Below are 24,068 nucleotides of genomic sequence, written 5' to 3'. Positions count from 1 at the left end.
CAGCCTTAATGTATGGGGTCTCCGGTTTTCAATCACCTTATTTGCACCTTTCTGCGAAGGTGACTACATCATGCAGTACCCTCCAAATGACAAGGCATTTATGCAACAACGTCGACTCCAGAGACAGCCCCAAAGGTTGCTTGGCTCGACCGACATGGAAAGGTCAGCTGGCAATTGGCCAAAGGGCGCTGACCTGGCACGGAGTGACCACGCCGCAGCGTCGTGTGGCACACAAAAGATCCATTCGCGGCCCCATCTGGGTGAACGGGTTTGATGTAAAGCTGTCGGGCGAACAGGAAAGCCACAAACAGCACAGCTGAGATGGTAAGCTCAGCACACATGCAGCAGGCTCTGGATGGTTCTCAGCACTCAGAGTCTACACCCACTGTTACCAAACAGCACAGCTGAGATGGTAAGCTCAGAGCACATGCAGCAGGCTCTGGATGGTTCTCAACACTCAGAGTCTACACCCACTGTTACCAAACAGCACAGCTGATATGGTAAGCTCAGCGCACATGCAGCAGGCTCTGGATGGTTCTCAGCACTCAGAGAGCCACAAACAACACAACGGAGATGGTAAGCTCAGCGCACATGCAGCAGGCTCTGGATGGTTCTCAACACTCAGAGAGCCACAAACAGCACAGCTGAGATGGCAAGCTCAGCACACATGCAGCAGCCTCTGGATGCTTCTCAGCACTCTGAGCCTACAGCCTCTGTTATCAACCAGAGGGAAAACAAAAATATTAAAAACGAGTGAAGTAGATCACGTATTTCAAAGGCAGTCTTCGGTAATCGGATTCAAGTGGCGTGCGGTGATACACCCAACTGAAAATTATCAGGATTATTTTTTTTTGTAGATGGGCATATGCAAATATGAATGCACCCATGGACGCAACAAATCTGACTTTCCGATGTTGTAATAGCATCAGGGACGCCATCACCGAGTAGCAGATAAAGGTGATCTCATACTTGAACGCCTCGTTCTAACTGACTTTCTGCGTTCTTGATAGCACTTCCCCTAAGAATTAAAACATTTGTTTTCAATTTTAAAATAGTTCAACAGGGGCGAGCACGTTTTAAGTGCTTCGTGCTCACGCGTAGCGAGCAAATTTATTGGATATAGGCGCACAAAAACGGAAGCGCTCGCGCGTGTGTGTGTGTGTGCGCACGCGTGCGCGTTACGCGTGCGATTGTGCATGTGTGTGTGTGTGGGGGGGGGGGGGCTATGTCCCTCCACTTTCGTGCAAGCTGCATATGGTGATGCATTGACAAGTGTATTGATATCCCCCCATACCCCTCTACCATAACCCCCCCCCCCCCCCCTTATTCGACGATTCTACATCCCGCGTGTGGATTAGGGGCATGGCCATGCGTTCACTATATTTGGAGATATGACACCAGTGATCGTTAACAATGCGATAGCTCGTTTTTCTACCGTACATTTTCTTGGGTCTCTCTTTGTGCACAGGTTTGGTATAATCTACAGCTTTGAATCGATGGAGCTATTTGTTTAATCTGTGTGGAACCAGCTACAAGAGAGTGAGCAATAGCAGTGTGAAGTACCAGAAGGGAATGGTGAAAGCACGACAAATTTAGGCCAAGAGGGAGTTGCGTAGTTTGAGGCTTAAACACTTCCCGACAGCCTTCTACAAATTTGGCTGGATTCTGTGAACGACACTCATCAATCTATTTTGGCTACAGATCCTATTTCCCGAAGCGACACTTATTAATGCGCTGCATTGATCACCGGCTGACTTTGCTACTACCACTCGGGTTCGCTGATAATTTTCTCACACCAGCTGCGGTAGAAGCGTGGGTAAACATCTGCCTGGTCCATAGTTTTAGGTTGTTCTGCTCCATGCTACGTCGCCAATGCTCCTCTGACAGCTACCGGTGGAGGCTGACAGATGAAAGTGCCTTCCCACCTCAAGCATGCTCCCCCCCCCCCTACCTCAAAAGTTTTATGGCGCGTGTTCTCGGATGGTCTGTTGCTTTAAGACACTTACAATGCATGTTGGCAAGATGCTGGCTACTCAGATGTTTCCGGAGCTCCTTGTTGTAGTATATAACATAAGCATACAAGCTGGTACCCTTCTCGGGATGCCAGTTGATCTCAGTTAACCTCCAGATTTGGCCCGAACTCTGATCTCAGTTATTACGTGGCTAGACTTTTGGAACAATGTCAAAGTTTTACATTCTGATCAATCTGCAACCACCGAAAAAGGTGCGATGTATAGGACTGCAGTGACATCGGGTAAGCCTTTTCCATGACGCCGAAGTGGTAGCGTCATCAGCCAACATATCGACATAAGAACATATATAACTTCTTGCGCTTAACTAGCCTTTGAACTCACAAAAATGACAAATGCTTGCATCACATGCTTTTACTTCACCGGACCTGTGAACCAATCAGCACCTTTGCGCTCACCTGAACACATATTTCTTGAGGCGTAACATGTAGGGCTATCAATTACACCATGAACCGACAAAATGCGTCCATTCATTCCAGAAATAGAGGGCCATGTGATTGCCCCGAGCGACTCACGATCGCTGAATGCCTCAGCCAATGCCGAGCTAAGCCATAGGTGCATACTTCACAGGTGTTTGTCAGTGAAGAGCAGTCGACCTCACCGTAGTCACTGAGTGATACGTCCCAGAAGCGTGCATGGCCCATGCGGCCGCACCAGAATGTCCCCAATGTGATATTAGACTGCGCCGCCCTACACGCTAAGCTGCTGTGCCGCTTGACATAGCTTGACGTGTTAGACTGTGCCGCTTGACATAGCTTCCTGGCGGCGCAGTTTTTCCGTCAGCCGGCAGGCGTTGATAGTTCGACTTCGGACCCATATCAATTCAGTTCTCCGAAATGTGTTAAATACGATGTTTAAACTATCATATCTACGAAATCGATGCCTGTATAAGCGCGTCCATCGCACTATCTTATCTGCTCTGTGGGCGCCCTGCTGGCCACGGTAATGTGCGAGGCGGTTTTGTGTCTGGGGAATGCCGCGGGCGGTGCGGCGCGCCGAAGCCCACAGATTCTTCGCGGGGGTCGCCGTGGCGGCGCCGGCGAAAGGTTACTGGCTGCTCTGCAGTCGGCTGCTGTCCGTGACCTTCACCGACGGATCGGAGCCCGAACTCGGCCGACTTATACGCCGCCCGGCGTCGGGCTCCTCGACCGGCGCTCAGTTGCCGTCCGCGCGCCCGTGCGGCGCTGCAGCGTGTCCTGTCGATGACACGCAGGCCCTCGCCAGTACGCGGGCGGCTGGAGTAGGCGCTCGGTCACGATCAGTGGGTCGGCACGATAGGCTTTAAAACGGGAATTGAAACACTGAAGTGGGTTCCGTTTCCAGCTGTGCTTTTAGCCGCGCGGAGACGGATCTGCTGGTAGTGGGAAGCCTAACATAATTAGCCATCTTCACAATTAACACAATTAGCCATCGGGGGTTAGTTGTTGAAACTGGTGTATTAAAACTGGAGCTTGATGAAATGGGAAGCAGCCTCCAGCACCGATGCGTGAAGTACTGGACCGCTGCATCATCCTCACGTAACAGCTTCACAGTTCGTATCGAATCTGTAAGGTTTTAAATGGAGAGCGCCTCTAGGTTCTAAGTAGCTGTTTCTTTGATGTAATGGTAACATACTAGCAGTCAGAGAGCAAAAACCTTGCTGCCGGCATCCATTGATTATGCCTGGTTGAAGCAGAAACACGTGCGCACAAAGCTCGCTGGGCCCCAGGACCTGCTTGCGTATTTTTGTTTCTGGATACATGGACGTTGTCTAGAGCCACGCTGCATGAATATGTCTTTGTCGGCTTTACTCTCAACAGCGTCCACCACGACACATCCACCGGTCAGCAGTCCCAAGCACGCCGACGCCGCGCGCCCTCTCACCGTGCGCTGAGCCTTTCGCCCCTCCTCCGCCGACCCGACCCAGGTCACGTGGCCTTGGGCTCGGAGCCGCTAATGTCAGCCCGGCGCCGGACGACTGGACGCCGCTCGCCCTCTCACCGTGTGCTGAGCCCTTCGCCCTTCGCCCTTCCTCCGCCGACCCGACCCAGGTCACGTGGCCTCGGGCTCGGAGGCGCTGATGTCAGCCCGCAGCCGGACGGCTGAACGCGGCCGCCCGGCGGACGCCGGCGGCCGCGTTCGGAGTGGATGAATGGCACGGGCAAAAGTCATTCTGTCCTGCTTTGGTGACCAGTAGCTTCTGCTGTACATAAGATCGGTCTGTCGCACCTACCGTGTCATAGATCAGTAGCCCAAGTCATCGGCTTATCAAACGAATGTCGGTTGCTCTCCATTGCTTCAGGTCATGTTCCCCATTGATTATCCATCCAAGAGTTATTGGCTCACTGACCTTATCAAGCAAGTATTCTTTATCTGAGAAAACTATATTGGGTAGCAAAATTCTGTATTGGGCAATAAACATTGTTAGTAACATCGTTCATTTCGAAATGTGGCCAATTCGAAGTTTTTCATCGTGCCTCAACGGAGAAGGCCAAACATCAGTTTGATAAGCAGTGACTTCCGTTACTAATCTGTATACGGGGGTCGGTTACCTTCGGAGAGCGCATTATGACAAACACCCAGCAGCTCAGGAGCTTTCTTGCTTATATAAAGGGCCCGAACACCCCACCGAGCCTAATGTCCTTTACACTGAATTACCATTCTCACGCCAAACTTATTTAACGCTCTCAAACTCAAGCGAGCCAACTACTACGGATTACTCTATGCGCTTTTCCCCGAGCGCCCTCGTTTCCGTCTCCCGCTGGCCTTGGCTCCGGATGTTGCGTGGAAATGGCATTGACGGCGTATTTAATGATGCAGCCGCTGCCGCGACGCCCGCCGGCGGTGGCGGGAGGTCGCCTGCAGTGGGCCTCGGTCCGGGTCGTGGGGTGCGCCGCTTCCCTGGCCACCGCCTCCCCTTCGGTGGCCCTCTGACGCGTTCGGCGCGAGTGGGCCGGCCGGTGGCCGAGCAAAGCCTGGCTGACCGGCGGCGCCGCTCGAGCATGCTGGACAGCATGGGACTGGTGGCATCGCTACAAGGACGGGACGACAGCAGTGTTGTGCACGTTGCGGGAAGAAGCATAAAAATCGTTAAGGTGATTCCGGTTAAGGTCGTTAAGGTGAGTGTCACGTGACGAAACTACGACAGAGTGCAGCCAAGCCTCATCCTGCGCTTTTGTCCTGTGGGGCCCAAAATGTGACGTAGTATGCCGTGAAAGCGCGGTTCCATGGAGCAGACTTCTTCATTGTTAAACATTATCGCGGTAAGCAGATTGTCAGATGTGCTTCAGTTGAGCGTGTTGTATGCATCACTCAGGCGTCGTCATTGAGCGCGCCGGATGCTTTCTGCCATATCGGCGCGTGTGTTGCTGCTGATCGTCATTCACAAATGGAAAACCAAGATTAATAGTTTGTTGTATCCCAGCGACGCTGAAAACGGTAGGCATTAGTACAATCACAAGTAGATACCTGTTGTCAGGAATAAAGCCCATCAGAACCTGCTTTTTTGGCATAAAAAGCCCAGGGGTTTTATTCTAAGCTGTCGACCCTCAATATTTCAAGGATACTGTATTAGTATTTTTATTTTTTACTCAAGTATTTTCACTAATGATCCCTCTTGGTTTTTACATCCATGGAAACCAACAGGGACCCTGCTCAGATGTGGGAGTGAAGTGCAAACATACCTAAAATGAGCAACGAGGCTGGCTAGAGGCTAGAGGCTAGGCTATAAAGCGAGCAATGAGCAGCCATCAGCTGCTAATCCTAGTATCTAAATCTATCTAAATAGCTAAATCGTATCACTGCCATCCTAGACATTACTAGGAGAAAAACAGAAGGGAAAGAATAAAAACGCCAGGACTAGAATGACTAATCTGATAAGTGTAATCCAGCACACACCTGGCTGGTATACTTGGCTACGTGACCCACCCTAACGTGCGTGCCTGCCTGACACCCCACGCAACCGAACATCCTATCGCGGGGTAGATTACTGGTGGCCCTGCATGCTTTGGGAACCCTGTTTGGGACCCTTGGAGGATGTTCGTGTGCAAACGTTTCAAAGTCTCCAAAGTCACCCCACCCGCAGTGAGCAGCGTCCCGTAGCAGCCTCGTGACCGAGCCTCTCTCCTCTGGCTCTCAGTCGGCCGTCGTGGCCGCGCCGGCCGTGCCGCGGGTGCGCGTATCAGCAGGTGTCTGACGGGCCGGCGGCGGGGCTGCGAGGACAGCCGGAGATTGGTCGGCCGTTATCGTCCAGCTGGGACCTGTGACCTGCACGTGGCGTCGCCGGCGCGGCGCCGCGCCAGATGAATGAGTGGGCCCGTGGCAGACGGCTGGCCGACCCCCCCCCCCCCCCCCGTGGCGCTGATCCGCAGATAGCCGGGTCGAGGTACGGATCCCAGGGGCGCGGGGGTGGCGGCGCCGACCGCCGCTGCAGAAGGCCACGGCAGACAGAGGTCGATGGATCATTTGGGTTCCTCCCGGCCCGCCCTCCTCCGCACGGCTCCCTCACTCCGATGACAAATAGCTCACGCCATTGAAGATAATGAGGCGCAGTTCTGGCGCCAATGGGGCACGGCCCTGCCGCTGCTGTACGACGCACGAATCGATGCTCCGACCATAGATAACGCGGTACATATGGTCTGTGCCGCTCGTAGAAGCGCACATCACTGCAGCTAATGCAAACACGGAAGACCCGGGGCTCGGCTGCAGAATTTAGTTAAGTGATTCTGAATACGTTTGATTCCACCCCATCTTAAGGGATTGTTCCACATTTGTTTGAGGTTTTGAACTAAAGTAGCCATCTTGGAGATCATTCGGTGCCGTTAACAGCTCTGCCCTTTTCAAGACCTTATCCACTCCGGGTTTTAAGCTACACGCCCACCAAGATGTGCAGACCATTTTGGGGAGACTATTTCAAGGTTACCCAGGCATCTAGACGCCATAATAACATCATTCAACTCCTGCTATCCAGGTCATCCAGGCATCCATGACGCCCTAATAACGCCATTCGAATCCCGCTATTTAGCTAGCCATGCGGCGATCAATGCCAAGAAAAATATAATTGTCGATTCGTTCATATAGGGCGTTCGTGGGTGCAATTTCTAAATTTAACTGACATCAATTGGCTCTCAGCCAATGTCGTGCAAGTTATGAAATATTCTAGGACAATTTGCGTTTTGTGCTACATAATGGAAGACGCTGTAGTTTTTCCAAGGTATTACGACATAAGATTTATAATCAAATAACAAGAATAGCGCCATAGCAGAGAACGTGAATGCAAGAAAACATCTTGAACTTAACCATAAATATGCAAGAGCACCACGTGAAAGGGCCAGAACCCTATAAAAAACCGCTGCTGTTACGTGACCCCTGTAGCGGTCATGACTCCTGTACTGGCCAGGGACCCACCGTACCTAACACGGGGCACAGTGTTGGTGAGTGACCCCGAACCATCCAGGGGCAGTATTCGAGGGCGTCCGAACGGCCGTCGGAACCGTCGATCTAGAGCCCGGTTGAAAGGCCGAGTGCTCAAAGGGCCCGTTATAGGTCACGCTAAGAATCTCCGGTCCGTGGGACCGGGACCTCAAATGTCGGTCAGAGGGTCTCTTACACCAACTGGGGACCCCTGGGCTAATGTGGGCCTCTATTCCAGCCAGAGACAACTTCACCGAACAGTCGGCTCTGTGTCGATCGGAGCCCTGGGACCATTTCCATAGCAAAGACAACTCTAGGTCCCACGATTTCAATTGATCGGGCCCCTGGTACAATGAGGGACCCCTTTGTCGGTCGGGGGCCCACAGTGCCTAACAGGGATTCTGTATCAGCAAGGAGACCCTAGGCAACAAGGGCAATATTTGCTGAACAGGGACAGAGACCGGACCCCGAATGTCAGCAGACCTCTTGCTTTGGCTGGGTCCCTCCGGCAATGAACGGAGATATGAGAAGTTACGATGGGAGTCCACAATAAGGCAACAAAAAGGCCCCGTGATAGTCAAGGGCCTCGGTACAGAACGGTGGTCCTCCATTCTATTCCAGCCAAAGGCCATGAATTCGAACAGGAGTCTCTGCGCGAACTATGGGGCCCCTGCGGCAATAAAGGATCTTTGTCGTTAATGCTGGCCCTGCGTCGATCCGTGGCCAGTTTCCCAGGTCAGAGTGTCTCCCGCATCAGGGAGGGGACCAATGTATGATGCAACCTTCTAGGGGCCTCTGAATCGATAAGGGGACCTCACCCACGTGTCGCTAGAACGGCAGCCACTGGCCGACCTGCGCTAATGGCTGTTCATCCCCTGACCGGGAACGATAATGTGCCCGCTAGTATTCTACCCACGGTCCTTACTCGGAAAAAGGTACAGGTTCCCATAAGTGTTCGGTAAATTGCATGAAATGAGGCAAGAAATGAAAAAGGCTAGCCCATGTTTACTTGAGGACGTCCATCCTTTTGCAGAATCAACTAGCGAAACAAATTACATAAAAAGTTTGAGCCCGCGCGCTCGCAACCTTCGCGGCAAGATCATCTCTGGGCAGGGCTGCGGTCTTCCGTCAATCTGATGGCTGTTAGCCGCTGCAGGTGCCACCAGGCGGTGGTGGCCGGGAACGACCGTCGTGAAAACATGTTCTTGGAAATCTTACGAAATCAACTCGTGCCGTTCACAGATTAGACTAGCACTTGTATAGTTTGGAGATTTTCCTTTCAGCCGATGAACAGCTACCGTAAGGTGAAATAAAGATATTTTGTCTTTACCCTTCCAGCTTCACTAACATATCTCGCGCTAGTTCGCGGCGCTGTAAATGCTAATTCGTTCTATTATCGATTTCTGAGAATCTTATAAGTGAAATATGCGCCTGAAGTACCTTCTTAACGTAGGAATGGATGTCCTGAAGGGTTCAAAGCTGCTTCTTTCAGACAGGTAATCATTTTCGTCAGCCCGTTGGCGGCCCTCCAGCGCTGTTAGCCACGAGGCCGAAGCCCCACGGTTTATGCCCGTAAATCAAAGGCCCGCGGTCTGTAGCGCCGGGCGTTGAGGTGTTTGATTGTAAGATTTACGAGCGGGAATGTTCAAAATGTGTTACGTCATGTTCTTATTAATCGATTCTGACTAAAGGTCAACCCTTCCCTGACGGACGTGGGCTGGCCATGCCAATACAAGCGCTTCAGCCCATTTTGATCTTCAATCTGCATTCCTGGGGTTCTCGGTATCTCTTTATAACCCGTAACAAAATATGGAAAAGCTTTTGAGCTCTGTCAGTTTGTAAATGTTCGCCGAGTCATTGTAAAATGAATAGCACCGTTGGTTGTTTCGATACAGCCATTTAATGCCTGCTTAATTGGCGCTGCGTGGCCTGCAGTCGATGCTGGTCAAAGAAGATTAAGATGAAAGCAAAACTGAGATCACTATGACCCCTCGAAATGAGGTGGGCTATATGCGGTGATTTTTTGGGAAAGGTAGCTTTCGCCATCGGGAAACCCTTTGCACACTCTGTGCCCCCACCGCTTACCAAGGCTACCCCCCCCCCCCGTCCTGCAGTTGGATGATGCAGGACAGGTGAAAACGAGACGCCCGGGGAGGTGTTGGTACATGTCACGAGGCAAAGTGTATGATAATTGTGATGTTTTTGGACTTGCGAAAGCATTGAGTGCTGGCACCAATTCGTACTTCGGACAACATCTAGTTACTCAAGGTCATCCCATTGAACGAGCAAACCTACTGCATGAAGGCTGGCAGTTATTATAATATATGTATATATATATATATATATATATATATATATATATATATATATATATAAGGTGAAAATCAAGTTCTGAATGTTTTCGGTTAGTGACAACAGTGAATCGGCGCTCCCGAAGAACCGCTAGCTTTTCTCGACGTAGATTGGTGCAGTTTGTCGGGGCATAACCGACTGCAGTTGCCCGGCCCTGCTTTCAACAGGCCATGGATGACAGTTGTTCCGATCTTTTGCTGCGGCATACGGCTTGCAAATATCTGATGGTTTTGTAATTCTCAGATTATTTTGGATGTGCTCTTCGCTCCATGCAGTGCTTACTAGTTTAGCCCACATATAGTTTGCGTGAGCTCGCAGAATGCTGTCAGCGACTAGGAATGTGGCTGCCCGGCTGCCCGTCATGATAACATTGTGCGTAAATCCCATAACATTTCATTGGTTTCGGCTTGTGTCGCAGACAAAGGCAATAAGAAGATGCCAGCCGGAATTCTTCAAAACAGATATCATATGGGATGTGGTGTTTGAAATATGTGAAAGGCCGTATAGGCATCGATCAAGCTGACTAGCACATGTCCTAGAAAGGCCAGAGGGGTGCAGTGGTGGCGTTCGCATGCCCTACAGATTATCCGGCTCCGTCCATGTAATGAGCTCGCCTTCTCTCAAGCGTGTGTTCCAGGGCGCACGAGATCTGCACAACAGAACGAAACCCGACTTATGCGCGGTATGCGGGGGATGGACCAGGCTTCGCATAACTTTCAAGAAAGGGCAGCACAGACCACGTTGTTAGTTCGATAGCCAACCAATCGAGCAGGTTGCGCGCGTGTGCTGTGGGATGCAGATGTGCTCTGGCCACAGCCCACCGCCCGACCGCCTGGCTATTGATTGGCGGCGCCGGCCGGGCGTCTGCGCGCGCCGCCCCCCTCTCCTCCTCCCCTGTCCACCAACAACGTGGCCAGGTATGACTGCGCCAGGTCACGCCGTCGCTAATCACATGACCATTTGCCGCGAGCGCGCCTGCCAGCGCGGCGTCCGCGCGCGGCCCGTCTCGGGCGCGGCGACTCAGCCGACGGGCGCTGGGCGCCGGCGCCGCTGCTGGCGTACGCCGGTGCGCCGCGCGCCGCTTGAGGTGGGGAGCGGCGCTCTGGCCGGTGCGTTGGCCGCACGTCCGTCCGCCCCGCTCCGCCCTGTAGTCCCCCGCCCCAGCATCTTCCTGCACTCCCCGCTCCGCCCTGCACTTTTCCACCCCAGCATCTTTCTACAACCCCGCTCTACTCTGCACCCTCGTTCCGCCCGCACCCCCCGCACCCGCCTTGCACCCCCCGCTCCTGCCTTGCACCCCCCCCCCCCCCCCCACTCCGTCCTGCTCGCTATCCCGCTCCGCCCTGCATGACCCTCGTTCCAACACGCACTCCGCTCCACTTCGCCCTGCACGCCGCCCGCTCCGCTGTGCACGCCCCCCCCCCCGCCCCCACCCCGCCCTGCATGCCACCCCGCTCCGCCCTGTATTTCATATCGCCGCTGAGAGATCTGCGAGGGCTCCGGGGTGTGCCGAGCTCCTGACGACCAGCGTGGGCTCTCCTTGGTACGCGGCGGTCGGCTGCTGCAGGCGTGCTTCTGTCGGGGCCATGAAGGCTGTTTTTTTAACACATCGACCAGTGTTCTTCGTACGCATTATTTGGGTTACCGTTCTTGGTAGCCTCATAACCGCGGAACTTTGTGGATTTCAGCCAACCTCCGCACGTTCAGATGACGCTCAAAAGAATGCAAAAGTTTTTTTCCGCAGCATCTGTCCGCAAAAGACTTGATCTAAGCAAGACAGGCTTCGAGCTGCTAGGTTTCTTCCAGCATTGTGAGCTCAAAGTTGTTATGCTTTCTGTGCTTACAATAATTGACCTTCATTACGCCAAGATGCACTGGGTGAAGGACGCCGTCAAGCAAGCATTAGTCATAGTGCTAGAATTCAGCGGCCTGGTCGATCAAACTCAAAGGCCAAACTCGACCAACGGTCAGCGTTCAAACGATCAACGTTGGCCAACGGATAAAATCAACCAACGGTTAACGGCCAAACTCAACCAATGGTCAATAGCCGAAAGGCCAACGTTGGCCAACGGCCCAACTCAACCAACGGTCAACAGCCGAACTCGACCAACGTTGGCCGACGGTTAAACTTAATCAACGGTCAACGGCCAAACGACCAACGTTAGCCAACGGCAAAACTCAGCGAAGTGGCAACCATTAGGTCTTGGCAGTTTTATCATTGTTTGCTTGATGGTATCGTTTTAGTAGCACTTCCTCGTGCTCTGGTGGTTAATTATTGTCAGCATAGGACTTGTAAAATAATAAATACTTCCCTTGGCCACATTCAAGTAACCCTGAAAGAACCCGACTATTCTCCAGCCTCGCTTACACACCATTGCGTTCATGGCTCATCCGACTCACGTGTAAGCCTGTGCGAAGCGCGGCAAGGTCATTACCGCACAATTGGCTGTGGCGGACGGAGCCGTTTGCCCGGACAATCACTGCCGGGCGGAGCGTGGTGGCCGTGGCGACGGCCGGGCCGCCTCTGATCCCAGCCGAATCAATACCGAGCCGACGGATTTCAGTTGGGAGATTTTCCCCGAACGGTGCCGAAGTGAGCCCCGGCGTCGGAGGCGGCGCCGGGTTCTCACCAGGCAGCGCCGGCCGGCAGGACAGCCTGGTCGCGGACAGCCGACTCCTGCCGCGGACAGCCGACTCCTGCCGCGGACAGTCAACTCCCGCCGCGGACAGCCGACTCCCGCCGCCGACAGTCGACTCCCGCCGCCGACAGTCGACTCCTGCCACGGACAGTCAACTCCCGCCGGCGACAGTCGACTCCCGCCGCCAACAGTCGACTCCCGCCGCCGACATTCGACTCCTGCCGCCAACAGTCGACTCCCGCCGCCGTCAGTCGACTCCTGCCACGGACAGTCAACTCCCGCCGGCGACAGTCGACTCCTGCCGCCAACAGTCGACTCCCGCCGCCGACAGTCGACTCCTGCCACGGACAGTCAACTCCTGCCGCGGACAGCCGACTCCTGCCGCGGGGAGTCGCCTACCGCCGCAGACAGTAGCCGCAGACAATCGGTTCTTGCCCCCAGCTGATTAAACTGCTTCCAGACAGTCCTAAGCGGAGGTCTCTTATACCCTAGGACGCACCCATCTCTCTGAGAAGAATGAAACGAGAGTCTCTCAAACACGCCCTTCACAACCAGGCAAGCACTCATCCCCTCAGAAGAATCAAACGCGCGCCTCCCAAACCCAGACACGCGCTTTTCTGCGCTCCTTTGATCCCGCGCGAGGGCGGAAACAACCCCACCATGCGGCGTTACGGACCGATGGCTGAGGCCCGGCCATATCCACTGTGAAAAATGATGCTGCGACGCAGACCATAAGCTCACCTTGAGCTCGCATTATGAAACGGCCGGCATTGTGTCGCCAAGTTGCTGTCGGGGCCGCGGCCGGGCTGACGGCGCGGCGTATGCGGAGCAGATGCGCCGCCCGCCGCCCGCCGCCGCCTGTCCGGCGTCGTCGCCAGCCGCGCCGGGCGGGTGCCGACAGCGCCGCCGGCTCCGGTGAGAGCGGCGCGCTGTCGGCCGTCACGCTGGGCCGGACAGGGGAGCGGACCGAGTTTGCCCCGAGGCAGCGATGCTCACGACGTGTTGGCGGCTGACGACCGCCGCAGCCATCTGAGTCGAGTTTCCGACGGCGCGTCGGTCTTCCCCGGGTTCTCCAGCGCCAGCATCAGCACGAGCTGCTTCTTTGGTCGTAATGAGTTGATCTCCGGACTATAAGTGGGGCCGTTTTCCCTGAAAACATTGTCCTCAAAGCAAACAACATGAGATCGCATGCCGTTCTCGAACGCTTTATACTGGTTTATTGCATTTGTTTTATTTAACTCTGCTCAGTCAGTTTACTGTCACGTGTCCACCGCCATGAATCCCTATTCATGACATTTCAATGGAGCAGTCTGTTGTAAGTTTGGAACGAAGTGTACCATAAAGAGGCGTGTATCCGGAAATGCTGGTCTGTCGTCTATACCGCATTATTTTCAATGCACCATGCTGCTTCAAGTAGTACATGTGCAGTAGACGTAGTACATTCATGTTGTGCCTAGATCTCCTCAGTTGAGGTATCCACCTTTAAAATGTTGCTGTAGTGTCATATTTTCAAATCTCATAAACCTGAGAGTTTAATCATCTAGACTCAACACTTTTTCGTTCAAAATCGCCAGGTCACCTACTGGTTGGCCTGTAGTTGCAACTGTGGCGGTTATCGCCCACCGCCGCGATCTGGCGTGCTGTAGCGCCTGACCGGCCGACGTCGGCCGAGCCGCGTCCGGACCGGGGCCGGACCGGGCCGGACCGAGCCGGACTGGGAGCTCGCGCCGCCGGGCCGATCCGAGCCGAGACGCGCGGGGAACGCCCGTCGCCCAGTGCCGCGATGCTGCCGATTGGTCCGGGCGCTGCGCCGTGCGGTACGCTATGTACACGGCTAGCCGGGTGTCCCGCGGGAAATGAGCGCTATCGCCGCCACTCAGAAGACGTATGGCACAGACAGACGAATTTCCCGGTCGTGGGGAGGGGGGAGGGGGGGGGGCGCAATTTGTCAATTATGAGCGCCCTGCTGCCACGCCGAATTAGTCTGCCAGTTGCGTCGTCACATTCCGAGTATTGCCGACGACGACGCACGGTTACGAGGAAAAGCTTACTTTTACGACCGTGGATTCACGCCTCAGGCCCGTTTTAAACATGGCTTTAAAACGAAACTTAGGTACACCGCGTTATCATGGAGCGGGATATTGGGAAATGCTATGATGCGTGAGTAGTGTTCAAAAAGAAGTTGAAAAACCGGATGCATACAAGTGTGCCTAGGCAACGCAGACGTATTTGCGGAAAGGAGAGTAAGCGCGAGAAAGCGCGGGAGAGAGAGCTCGAGACGGATAGAGACAACGGAGCCAATGGAAACCGGGCCTCTCAATCATGCGCTCGGTGTCAGCGCTGTCCGCAGAGACGCGCCGCCTCCGGCGAAGAAGAAAGGCTGGGACCCAGGGGAGACGGGCAAAAGTGAGTGGCAATGCAGAGAGACAAAAAGGGTTGACACTATCACACCTATTCTTCAGCGAACGTAAACATTATGCTGCGAAGCTCATGTTTGCGTGGAGGCTATGGTTGAGGTTATGTAGTGGAAGTTGTGACAGCTTGGTGTATCTATGGTAAATGAATGACCACGGGCAGTGGCGTACTCAGAATATTACGGTGGTGTTGGGGGGGGGGGGGGGAGGGAACACAACTAATAAGGTTGCACAGAAGCCGAGTTTAGCACACCGCAGGCGCGCAGTTCCCTGCATGTCGTAAAACAACACCGCGTGTTCTCAATTTTCATAACTTAACGTGCCTACCTGTAATCTTTAGCTGTCCAAGTGTAGCCACGCGTATATCAATCCATGTCATCACTTTGCTAAGGGGGGCATGCGCCCCTGGATTGCTATTTACGTACGCCCCTAACCATGGATGGGTTACCTCGTGGGTTACCTCACACACACTCGTTGGCACGGCCCGTCAGCCCCACACAGTACTACTACGGACGTATGTTCACGTCAGAATCAGGAACTTTTCAACGCGATCAATACATCACTTAGCGACAGGCACGTATTTGACGGGTGAGGTCATCCAAGTCGGGCCTCCTAAGACGGAAATCTTGAATGCGGGAGTGATCGCTCTTTGATCTTCTTCACTTATTCATCTTTTGTTGCTGATTTTTTTTAAAGCGAGCAGATGCTTGGTACTCTATGTACTACGTAGAGGAGTTTGAAATCAATATGTCACACATGCCATAAAAACAAAGTAGTAAATTATGACAAATTAATAACGACACATTTCCAATTTTTCATATGACATATATGCCATAACAACCAGTATTGAGTGCACCAACACCTGATTATACCACTCGATGGCACGACTCTGGAACTAGACACCGCCGACACGGAAGATTCATTACAAAAGCCATTCAACCAAAGAGGTACAAACGCATGCTGCAGCAGCTTGGCTGAGCATTAACCACCCTACAAAACCGCAACGCGTTTCGCAGGACCGAATTTTGCCTGGGTGTGTCCGCCTACTCCGTGGCCGACCGCCAGCATGCCACCTCCGCAGGTGAAGGCGAAACAGGAGGGCCACCTGAAGGCGCGGAACTTCATGCCGCCGTACACGTCCGACCCGGAGATCCATCTGCTGCGCTTGCTGCCCCACGACCCGCTGGACGAGCTGGAGGACGCCGCCTACTGGCGCGGCTGGGACCGACACTACCGGCTCGATCGCTACTACCCGCTGGTCCGCAACACCTGTGAGTCCGGCCGGGATCAGACTGCACGCCGTCGGTCCGTCTGGGGTCAGACTGCACGTTGTTAGTCCGGCTGGGGTCAAACTGCAAGCTATGAGTTCGGCTTGGGCCAGACTGCGCATTGTAAGTCCGTCTGTGGTCAGACTTCGTGTTGTGAGTCCGGCCGGGGTCGGGCTGCGCCCTGTGAGTCCGGCTGGGGTCAGACTGCGTGCCGTGACTCCAGCCGGGTTCACACCGGGCACCTGTCGGCACAGAAGAGCCACATGTAGGCCGAGCAAGAACCTGACAGTCCAACCGAGGATCCAGCAAGGTCTGACGATGCTCCTGTAAGTACAGCTTAAGTCAGGCTGCAGCTCAACCTGGTGAAGCTGGTGACGGTGACGGAGCCGGTGACACTGGATGGCGAGGGTAGTCAGCAGGGGTCATTAGTTCCCGCTGCTCCACAGGACCAACCGGTCCAGCCATAATGTGCCATGTTGTTGACAAACTGGTGTCAACTGCAACCACCGGCTGCCTTTCCAAGCTCGCCTCCATTACCAATGCTCGTTATTGAATTGCTATCCTATTCAATAATGCTACTCATATGACATGAGCATGCCCGTTTAAAAAGTTAGCCCTTAAGCCTGCGCATTCGTCTTCTGTTTACGCCCAATGCATCATAGGAATTGATACATATGGACGAGCCATCAAAGGACTAAATGCTGAAATATGCACCCACCTTTTCAATTCGGGTAATGTGGCTCAGAATACTTCTGAATTCTTGGAAAACAGACTAACTCAAATTTACCAAAGGTGGATGCGTGATGAAATCATTTTTTTAACGCCTATTGACCTGCAAGCCAATTTGATTCTGAATATCAATGTCGTTGGAATAAGCCGAGACGAATGTGCAGACTCTTGTAGATAAACATGCGCTTACAACGCATTTCGTTCGGCTTCCTAAAGTGTCATGGAGACATTTAATCTGGATGCATCAGCCATAATACTCCGCTGCGCTGACGCAGTCTGCAGTCGAAGCACACCATATGTGCCCTCTAAAATGCATGGCCAATACCCTAGTCAATAAACAGAGACAGTAGTGCGATGCATCTGACAGCCATGCTCCGCCTGCTTCAGCCAATGCATACGTATGCGCAGCCGTGCCGGGCCTTCACCCGGAACCTGTGTTTCAGCTGCGACCGAGTGGGACGCGGCGCGTCTCTGGCCAGACGAGCAGCACGTGAGAAAACAATACCACCGCCTGCCCGCGTCCCGATTCGTTTTAGACGAGGCCGGCCGTCTGCTGGTGATCGACCCGGCCTCGTATCACAGTGACGACGACGGCGCCCCCCTGCGCCGCTCCGGCTCGATGCCGAGCTGGCGCGGCGCGCCCGACGAGCGCGCCTCGCCCGAGCCGCTGTACCACAGCGACCAGGGCGACTACGACAGCCATGACGACTACGTCAGCAGGGTGCAGCGTCGGGCGACGCGCAGCCGGCGGCAGCGACGCTCCCGCTCGCCGCACGCCGAGCCGGCCGCCTCCTCGGACGAGTGGAGTCCGGGCGCGGCGGCCGAGGCGCGGCGCGAGAGGCGCGAGCGGCGCAGCGCGGCGCGCCAGCCACCACCGCCGCCGCCGCCACCACCGCCGCCGGCCAACGTCAGTGACAGCTCGGGCGTGCTCTTCATCGACAATGGCCGGCTTGTTGATTTCGGTCCGTCGCCGGCGGCGAGCGAGCGCGGCGAGGGGTGTTACCGGGCCGAATCGATCGAGACCCGTCCCGCCGCCACGCCGCGCCCGCCAGCGACTCGCGTCATCCAGGAGTACGCGAAGATGGAGCGTCCCCAGCGGCCAGCGACGGACCACCCGCGCCGCCGGCGCCGCTCCAGCGGGCTGGAGCTCATCCGCAAGGCGCCATCACGCATACCGCTGCCGGAGCGGCGCGGCCGGCGACGCACGGCCAGCTGGCGGGACCGCCGGCCGCCGGCCACCGCCGACGTCATCACGGATGTGATGGTGATCGAGCACCCGGCGGACGTGGAGAGCACGGCCGGTAACCCGGGCCCGCCGCCGCTGGTGCTGCGTGACTCGGCGGCTCGGGTGGAGGGTGCGGGCGCCGGCGGCGCGGCCGACGGCCCCGCCCTGGGCTCGCCGGCGGCGCCGTTAACCCCGCGGGCGGCGGCGAGCGGCGAGCGCTACATCCCGCGGCGCCGGAAGTCGCTGTACGTCCAGCAGGATCAGATGGGATTCCTGCTCGGCAACAGCGAACCCGACGACGACCCGTACAGGACCGAGTACCGCGACATGTTCAAGAAGAAGGAGGGCGGACGACCCGACAAGCTGGTGCAGGCGGACGCCGAGATCTACGACCGAGACGTGTTCGAGAAGGACACCAGCTATCAGTCGCAGTTTGTCACCCACTCAGACGACGAATACCGGACTAAGGATAACATGCGACCGGGCAGCACGCTGGCGACGCGCGGCGAATTTGACGACGGTGGTCACGGCTCTCGGCGTCAGTCGGAGAAAAGTGACCAAGGGGAGGGATCGTCCAAACAGGTCTCTGGCGAACTCGCAGAGGGCACGGCCAAGGTCACCTCCAAAGAGGATGCGGAGGGAGCCGAACTCAAAAATGGGGGGAAGGACAGTTTGAAAGAAGCGGCCGGAGGGGTAACCCAGAAGGCGTCTGAAGATGCCGCCAAAATGAAGCATGGGTCCAAGGCGTCCAGGGACAACAACGCGTCTACAGGCCCCGATGAGGATTCGACAACGGGACGGCCCAAAGACGACAAAGGCAAACAGTCCAAGCGGAATGATAAATCCAAAGGGAAAAGAAAAGATGGCAGGGATGCTTCCCGTGAACGAGAACACAAAAGCAAATCAAACACGCAGAAAAAAGATGAAAAAGGCAAATCTGGCGCCGAAAAGGGGAAGTCTGATGAGTCAACCGCACAGAAGCGGCACTCTGAGAACGAACGTGAGGCTGCATGGCGTGTAATTCTGTTTGCACAAGGCATCACCGTGGAAACCCGTCGTGCCATTGTGCTTTTTGTCGCCGTCACTTTTTAGAGGTGACCTGACACTGCACAGCATCGTGTCTTGAGGAGAGTGGGTGCTATCCCAATGGCTGTAACATTGTGAGAAATGGCTGCCTTGTTCATTTTTTTTTTTTTTGAGGCGGAGCCGAAGTTCGGAATCGGGTGGTAAGACGATATCCCAGCAAGACGCTTTTGCACCACGCGGTGTGGGGTGTATGTGTGTGCGTGCGTGCAACCGATTTTGGCAACGGATCTTGTGGACGCGATTTTTGAGGCACAATTGTTCTCGGAGAGGCCGAAAATCACACAAATTCCCATCCCCACATTCCACGACACTGACTGCGCTAACCCAAATTCGCCTCGACGGCGACGAATGGATCAGAAAGTGCATCTGCGGTGTGTACGGCGGCTAGAATGGAGAGGTAATGGAGCATAGCTGGCGTCGTGCATCTTGTAAGCGAGCTGATCCGCTATCCAGCTCTGTAAGGCACTGTCGGGGCACCGCAAAGACGCGCCAGGCCCTGCAGCACGACGACGAGGCTCGATTCATTGCATCGCTTTTGCTGCGCACTACCAGTGTTGTACGCCTAGTGCATGCTGAGTTGTGATGACTGGCAAATTACGTCACTTGTGAGGTGCATTTGCCAGGAACATTATGCATATAGATAGGACAGTAGTAATAGCTTTGCTCCTTGGAAAAAAAACAACAAACCAGGAGAATGGAGAGAGATGCGTTGATATAAACGGTCTCATGATCTGAGATGCCCTAAGGTAGACGGCGATATGAGGATCACGAGTGTGAGCCCACTCGTTCCCGAGAGGATACGCACGCCAGCAGAGCTCCAGAAGACATGGCTTCGCTGATGATAAGCTGCCTCCCCTCCCCTCGGCCAGTCGGCCAGATGGCATGCCAAATAAAGAGATGCTCGATAGGCTACGATAAATTATGCATTCCTAAATTTTCATGTTCATTCCACGCCTCCCAGCTGCATTTATTTGCATGAGTTTGCATTGCGTTGGCGTGCAGTTGCCAAACTGTTCAGAGAACCAGTCATCATCTGCCGCTCCGCCCCCCCCCTCCCTCCCCCGCCCCCGTTCCCCGCCCCGCCCCCGCCACACAATCCTGCCAGCGCGGTCTCTTGATCAAGGCAATGGAGCGACTCCGTCCGGGCACTGAAGGAGCACGGGCCTCGTTCCAGTCTTCAATCTGCGCAAGAAATTGGCAGCAGTCAAGAAGCGGCGAGCAGAGAGCGAGAGGAAACGAGACGAGCTGGTGGCGCTCTCCAGAAGCTTACAGGAGCAGCTGAGCATCAGACGCGATGAGGCGAGTGGGTCCAAACGATGGCTAGGTGTCAGCAGCCGCAGTAGGCTCGAATGTAGCCTGCTCCAATTTGTAAGAGAGACATCAGAGATGAATGCAAGGTGAGAGCAATGCCAGCCACGGCAATACACAAGATCAGCCTGTGTGTCGTCGCAAGGCCTGTCCGTAAATGGCCTTCCGTAAATGTCCGTAAATGGCACCCAGCACATTGCTGCATGATTGGCGGCGTATTCCAGGGACTGGCAGAAATAGCGCAAAATGAGCGAGCTACGTCACGGGTTATTCGCTTAGGCGATGTTTATTCTGATATTTATAAATCCCCGTATGCCTCGTAAATATGAATGAAATGCCGTGGCCAACACGAGTGGGACTTTAATAACCTGAGGAGGCTCTGTGCCGTTTCCCCAGTCATGTGAGCGTTGCCCTGGCGCTGCAGCTGCTTACAATATTCGACATAACATCTCCATGCGCCTGATTGTTTTTGACAATGCCACCTCTGGTGACGGTGACCAAGATATAACATTTTGCTTTCACTATGACCGTTTCGACACGCAGGATATGCAAAAATGGAGAGACCTTTACCTACAAGAACGCAAGCTCACAGGCCCCTTGGAGGAAGCTTGCTCATCTTTGCGTCGGGAAATCGACAAAATGCATAAGAAGCTGCTACAGAGAGTGGAAACCAGACACAAGGGCACGAGCAAAGAAGGTCCATCACGAAAGGCAAGTTACAACGCTTTACTTTAGGAGTCGAAGTGTCGGCATTTTTCTTGGTCACCGACTGTCGTAGCGCGCAGCAATCTGACGAGAACATGTGGTGAAGCAGTTGCCTTACCTAACGGCCTAGTGCCGACGCTGACGGTGCTGACTCATGGCGAGGTGACGTTTTGAGTTGTTCGGTGCAATCAAATCCATTTTTGCTAGATAACTATGATCATTTGCTATTCACTAATTTATGATCATTATATACCGTCATTGTTAATGACCGTACATAATGGCAATATAAATACCTTAGTCTTATTTAGGACATCACGCCGACTAGATGTATCTTGCTATAAGATTATAACACGAACGAAGCACACCTTTCAGTTTTATACCACACCAAAAACATACACTCTCACTCCAGCGCGCGCTCCACTCCCCTGCCTGAGCGCGTGTTGATGCTATTTTCTTTCGGATCTTTTTTTACTGGAGACTTGTAACAGCGACAAGCAGCGGCGCAAATAAGCAAACGATTCCCAAAATCGTACTTTAAGTACCAATAGCCCCGGCAGGAATTCGTATCGAAGCTCAGCTCTGCCAATTGCAGAGCAGCTGGTCGGCTGACGGCGCCGCGGCCCTTCCCGTTTCAGAGCAGCTGGTCAGCTGTTTGTGCCGTGGTCTGCCCGGTTCCAGAGCAGCTGGTCAGCTGCTTGTGCCGCTGTCCGCCAGGCTTCAGAGCAGCCGGTCAGCTGTTTGTGCCGTGGTCTGCCCGGTTCCAGAGCAACTGGTCGGTTGTCGGAGCCGCGGTCCTTCCCATTTCAGATCAGCTGGTCAGCTGTTTGCGCCGCGTTCCGCCCGGCTCCAGACAAGCTGGTCATGCGTTGACGCCGCGGTCCGCCGGGGCGCGGACGCTGTCTAACCTGACCTGACGTTGGCGGCCGGCAGCTAACGATGAAGCTGAATCTGAAGCAGCTGGACTCGGACATCGAGGACTGGCGGCGCCGAGTACGCTCGACACAGATGATCCTGGACACGGAGATCAAGGTGAGCGAGAGCACGGAAATCGGTCCGGCTGCCTGCCGGACCCGAAGGCGACGCGCCGGCTTGTAGGTCCAACGGCTCTCCTCCTCGACTACTCCAACGGTAATGGTCTTCGTGTTCCGTTCCGGTGCTGCATCTGGGAATGGGAGATGTCAAACAGCGTTCCCCTGCAGTAAATCTGTGTCGGCCGGGAAGTTTCGCTCACGCTTCCTACAGCGGAGGCGATAGACACACTGCTCGCTGTTAACTTCTAACTGAGAGAGAGCAATGAAACAAGAAACAAAGCAGCGGCTGTCTTGATTACCAAATGATATCAGCAATGTCTGGATGCCCTCTTCACGGCATACTGATGTCTTCCAGGCATCATCACTAGAAAGTTTTTGAAAAACGAAATCAAAAAGAGCGTTTTTCATCAACAAAACAGGACTTCTGAGGTAAAATAGGAGCGCGACTAAAGACGACTACGGCTCATGTATCTGATGAGAACTATCCACTTTTATTTGTTTTTATAACACGCACAATGAATTTGGCATCAACCATGTCCCATGCAACGACCCTGCGATTTGCCATTTCCGTGGTGTGGAAAGATTGTTCGGATCGGCTGACGAACCCCGCCCCGCGCCCAATGAGGACAAATAAAGCATTGTAGAACTTCAGTTAGTTTCACTTGCAGCCCATCCCGCTTCACCGCTGCCGTTGGTTAATTGCAGCGTGATTCAAATTCCCCTTCCAACGGATTTCAGCGTGATTTATTGCAGTCATATGGGACCTGTCATAACACCCTTGCTTCACCCGGGTGGTGTACGGCCTGGTGCATCCCTGTCGTACGCCAGATCAGTCCCGTTGGACGAGTGTGCGACCTGGCCTATCCGATTGTTTGGATGACGGGACCGGTACCCTGTAACTGGTGTTTGATCTTTGACAACCGCTGGTGTTTAACGCACCTCACCGCTATGCGAAATAAAAAGATGCTTTGAAAGTCGCGATAAATTACGCATTCCTACATTTTCATGACTGTTGCCTGGTCCTACCATTTCTGACTGGTGTCTAACCTGTTCATGTGACGGATGAACCGATGTCTGACCCGCCCCACCTGCTCAATGCCTGACCCGCCCTGTCTCATTGATGCCTGATCCGCTCATCTGCCCAGTGCCTGACCCGCCCTGTTTCACTGATGCCTAACCCAGCTCGTCTGCCCCGCCGTCAGCTGCGGAAGCAGGCCGAGATCGACGTCAAGACTCTGCGTCAGGAGCTGAGCCAGAAGCGGGTGACCGTCACACAGGCACGCTCCCACTACGGCCTGGACGCGGTCGACTGGTACCTGCTGCTCGGCCGTCAGAAGGCCGCCCGCAGCGGCCGCAGCCCCTCCAGACAGGCGGCCGGCCGGCGCGACGCTTCTCCGCAGCCGGCTTAGACCGCACCGGCCCGGCTATGGCTCAGCAACTGGCCTAGACCGACCCCGCCTGGCTACGGCTTAATAGCCGGCCTAGACCGACCCTGCCTGGCTACGGCTTAACAGCCGGCCTAGACCGACCCTGCCTGGCTACGGCTTAGCAGCCGGCCTAGACCGACCCTACCCAGCCGTGGCTCCGTGCCGGCTTAGACCGACCCTGCCCAGCCGTGGCTCCGTGCCGGCTTAGACCGACCCTGCCAGGCCGCGACGGCCGGCGGGTTCGAGCGCACCGCTGGCGAAGGCTGGTCGGCGCGGTGCGGCTCGGTCACAACGGCGTGAGGGCGGGGCGCGGGCCCATGTGCCAGGTCCTAGGCGGCGACTGTCGGCATCAGACGCTGCGATGAGATGATTTTTCGCCCGCCCGGACACGCTGCCGACGGCTTCAGTGTCGCCGCTCTGATTCAGCTTTTCCGGACTAAGTTTTTGAGAGAGACGAAGGCCT

At 54.7% G+C, this 24,068-nt stretch overlaps 1 protein-coding gene across 1 annotated transcript in view; it reads left to right on the top strand.

Annotated features, from left to right (window-relative positions):
• LOC119092418 (uncharacterized) overlaps nt 1–23,854 on the top strand; it is a 50,228-nt gene extending 26,374 nt beyond the window's left edge. The window contains exons 4-8 of the mRNA XM_037215381.1: nt 15,908–16,097; nt 20,309–20,433; nt 20,986–21,153; nt 22,078–22,176; nt 23,381–23,854. Of these exons, the coding sequence (XP_037071276.1) occupies nt 15,908–16,097; nt 20,309–20,433; nt 20,986–21,153; nt 22,078–22,176; nt 23,381–23,587 (789 nt within the window). The 3' untranslated portion in view covers nt 23,588–23,854. The remainder of the gene's footprint in view (nt 1–15,907; nt 16,098–20,308; nt 20,434–20,985; nt 21,154–22,077; nt 22,177–23,380) is intronic.
• Nucleotides 23,855–24,068: the final 214 nt, after the last annotated feature.

The sequence above is a fragment of the Pollicipes pollicipes genome, unplaced genomic scaffold (assembly GCF_011947565.3).
Source record: "Pollicipes pollicipes isolate AB1234 unplaced genomic scaffold, Ppol_2.1 Scaffold_3447;HRSCAF=4054_pilon_pilon_pilon, whole genome shotgun sequence".
NCBI classification, from domain to species: domain Eukaryota; kingdom Metazoa; phylum Arthropoda; class Thecostraca; order Pollicipedomorpha; family Pollicipedidae; genus Pollicipes; species Pollicipes pollicipes.
Note: the sequence above shows the minus strand (reverse complement) of the source record. Positions and strands in the feature narration are given on the sequence as shown.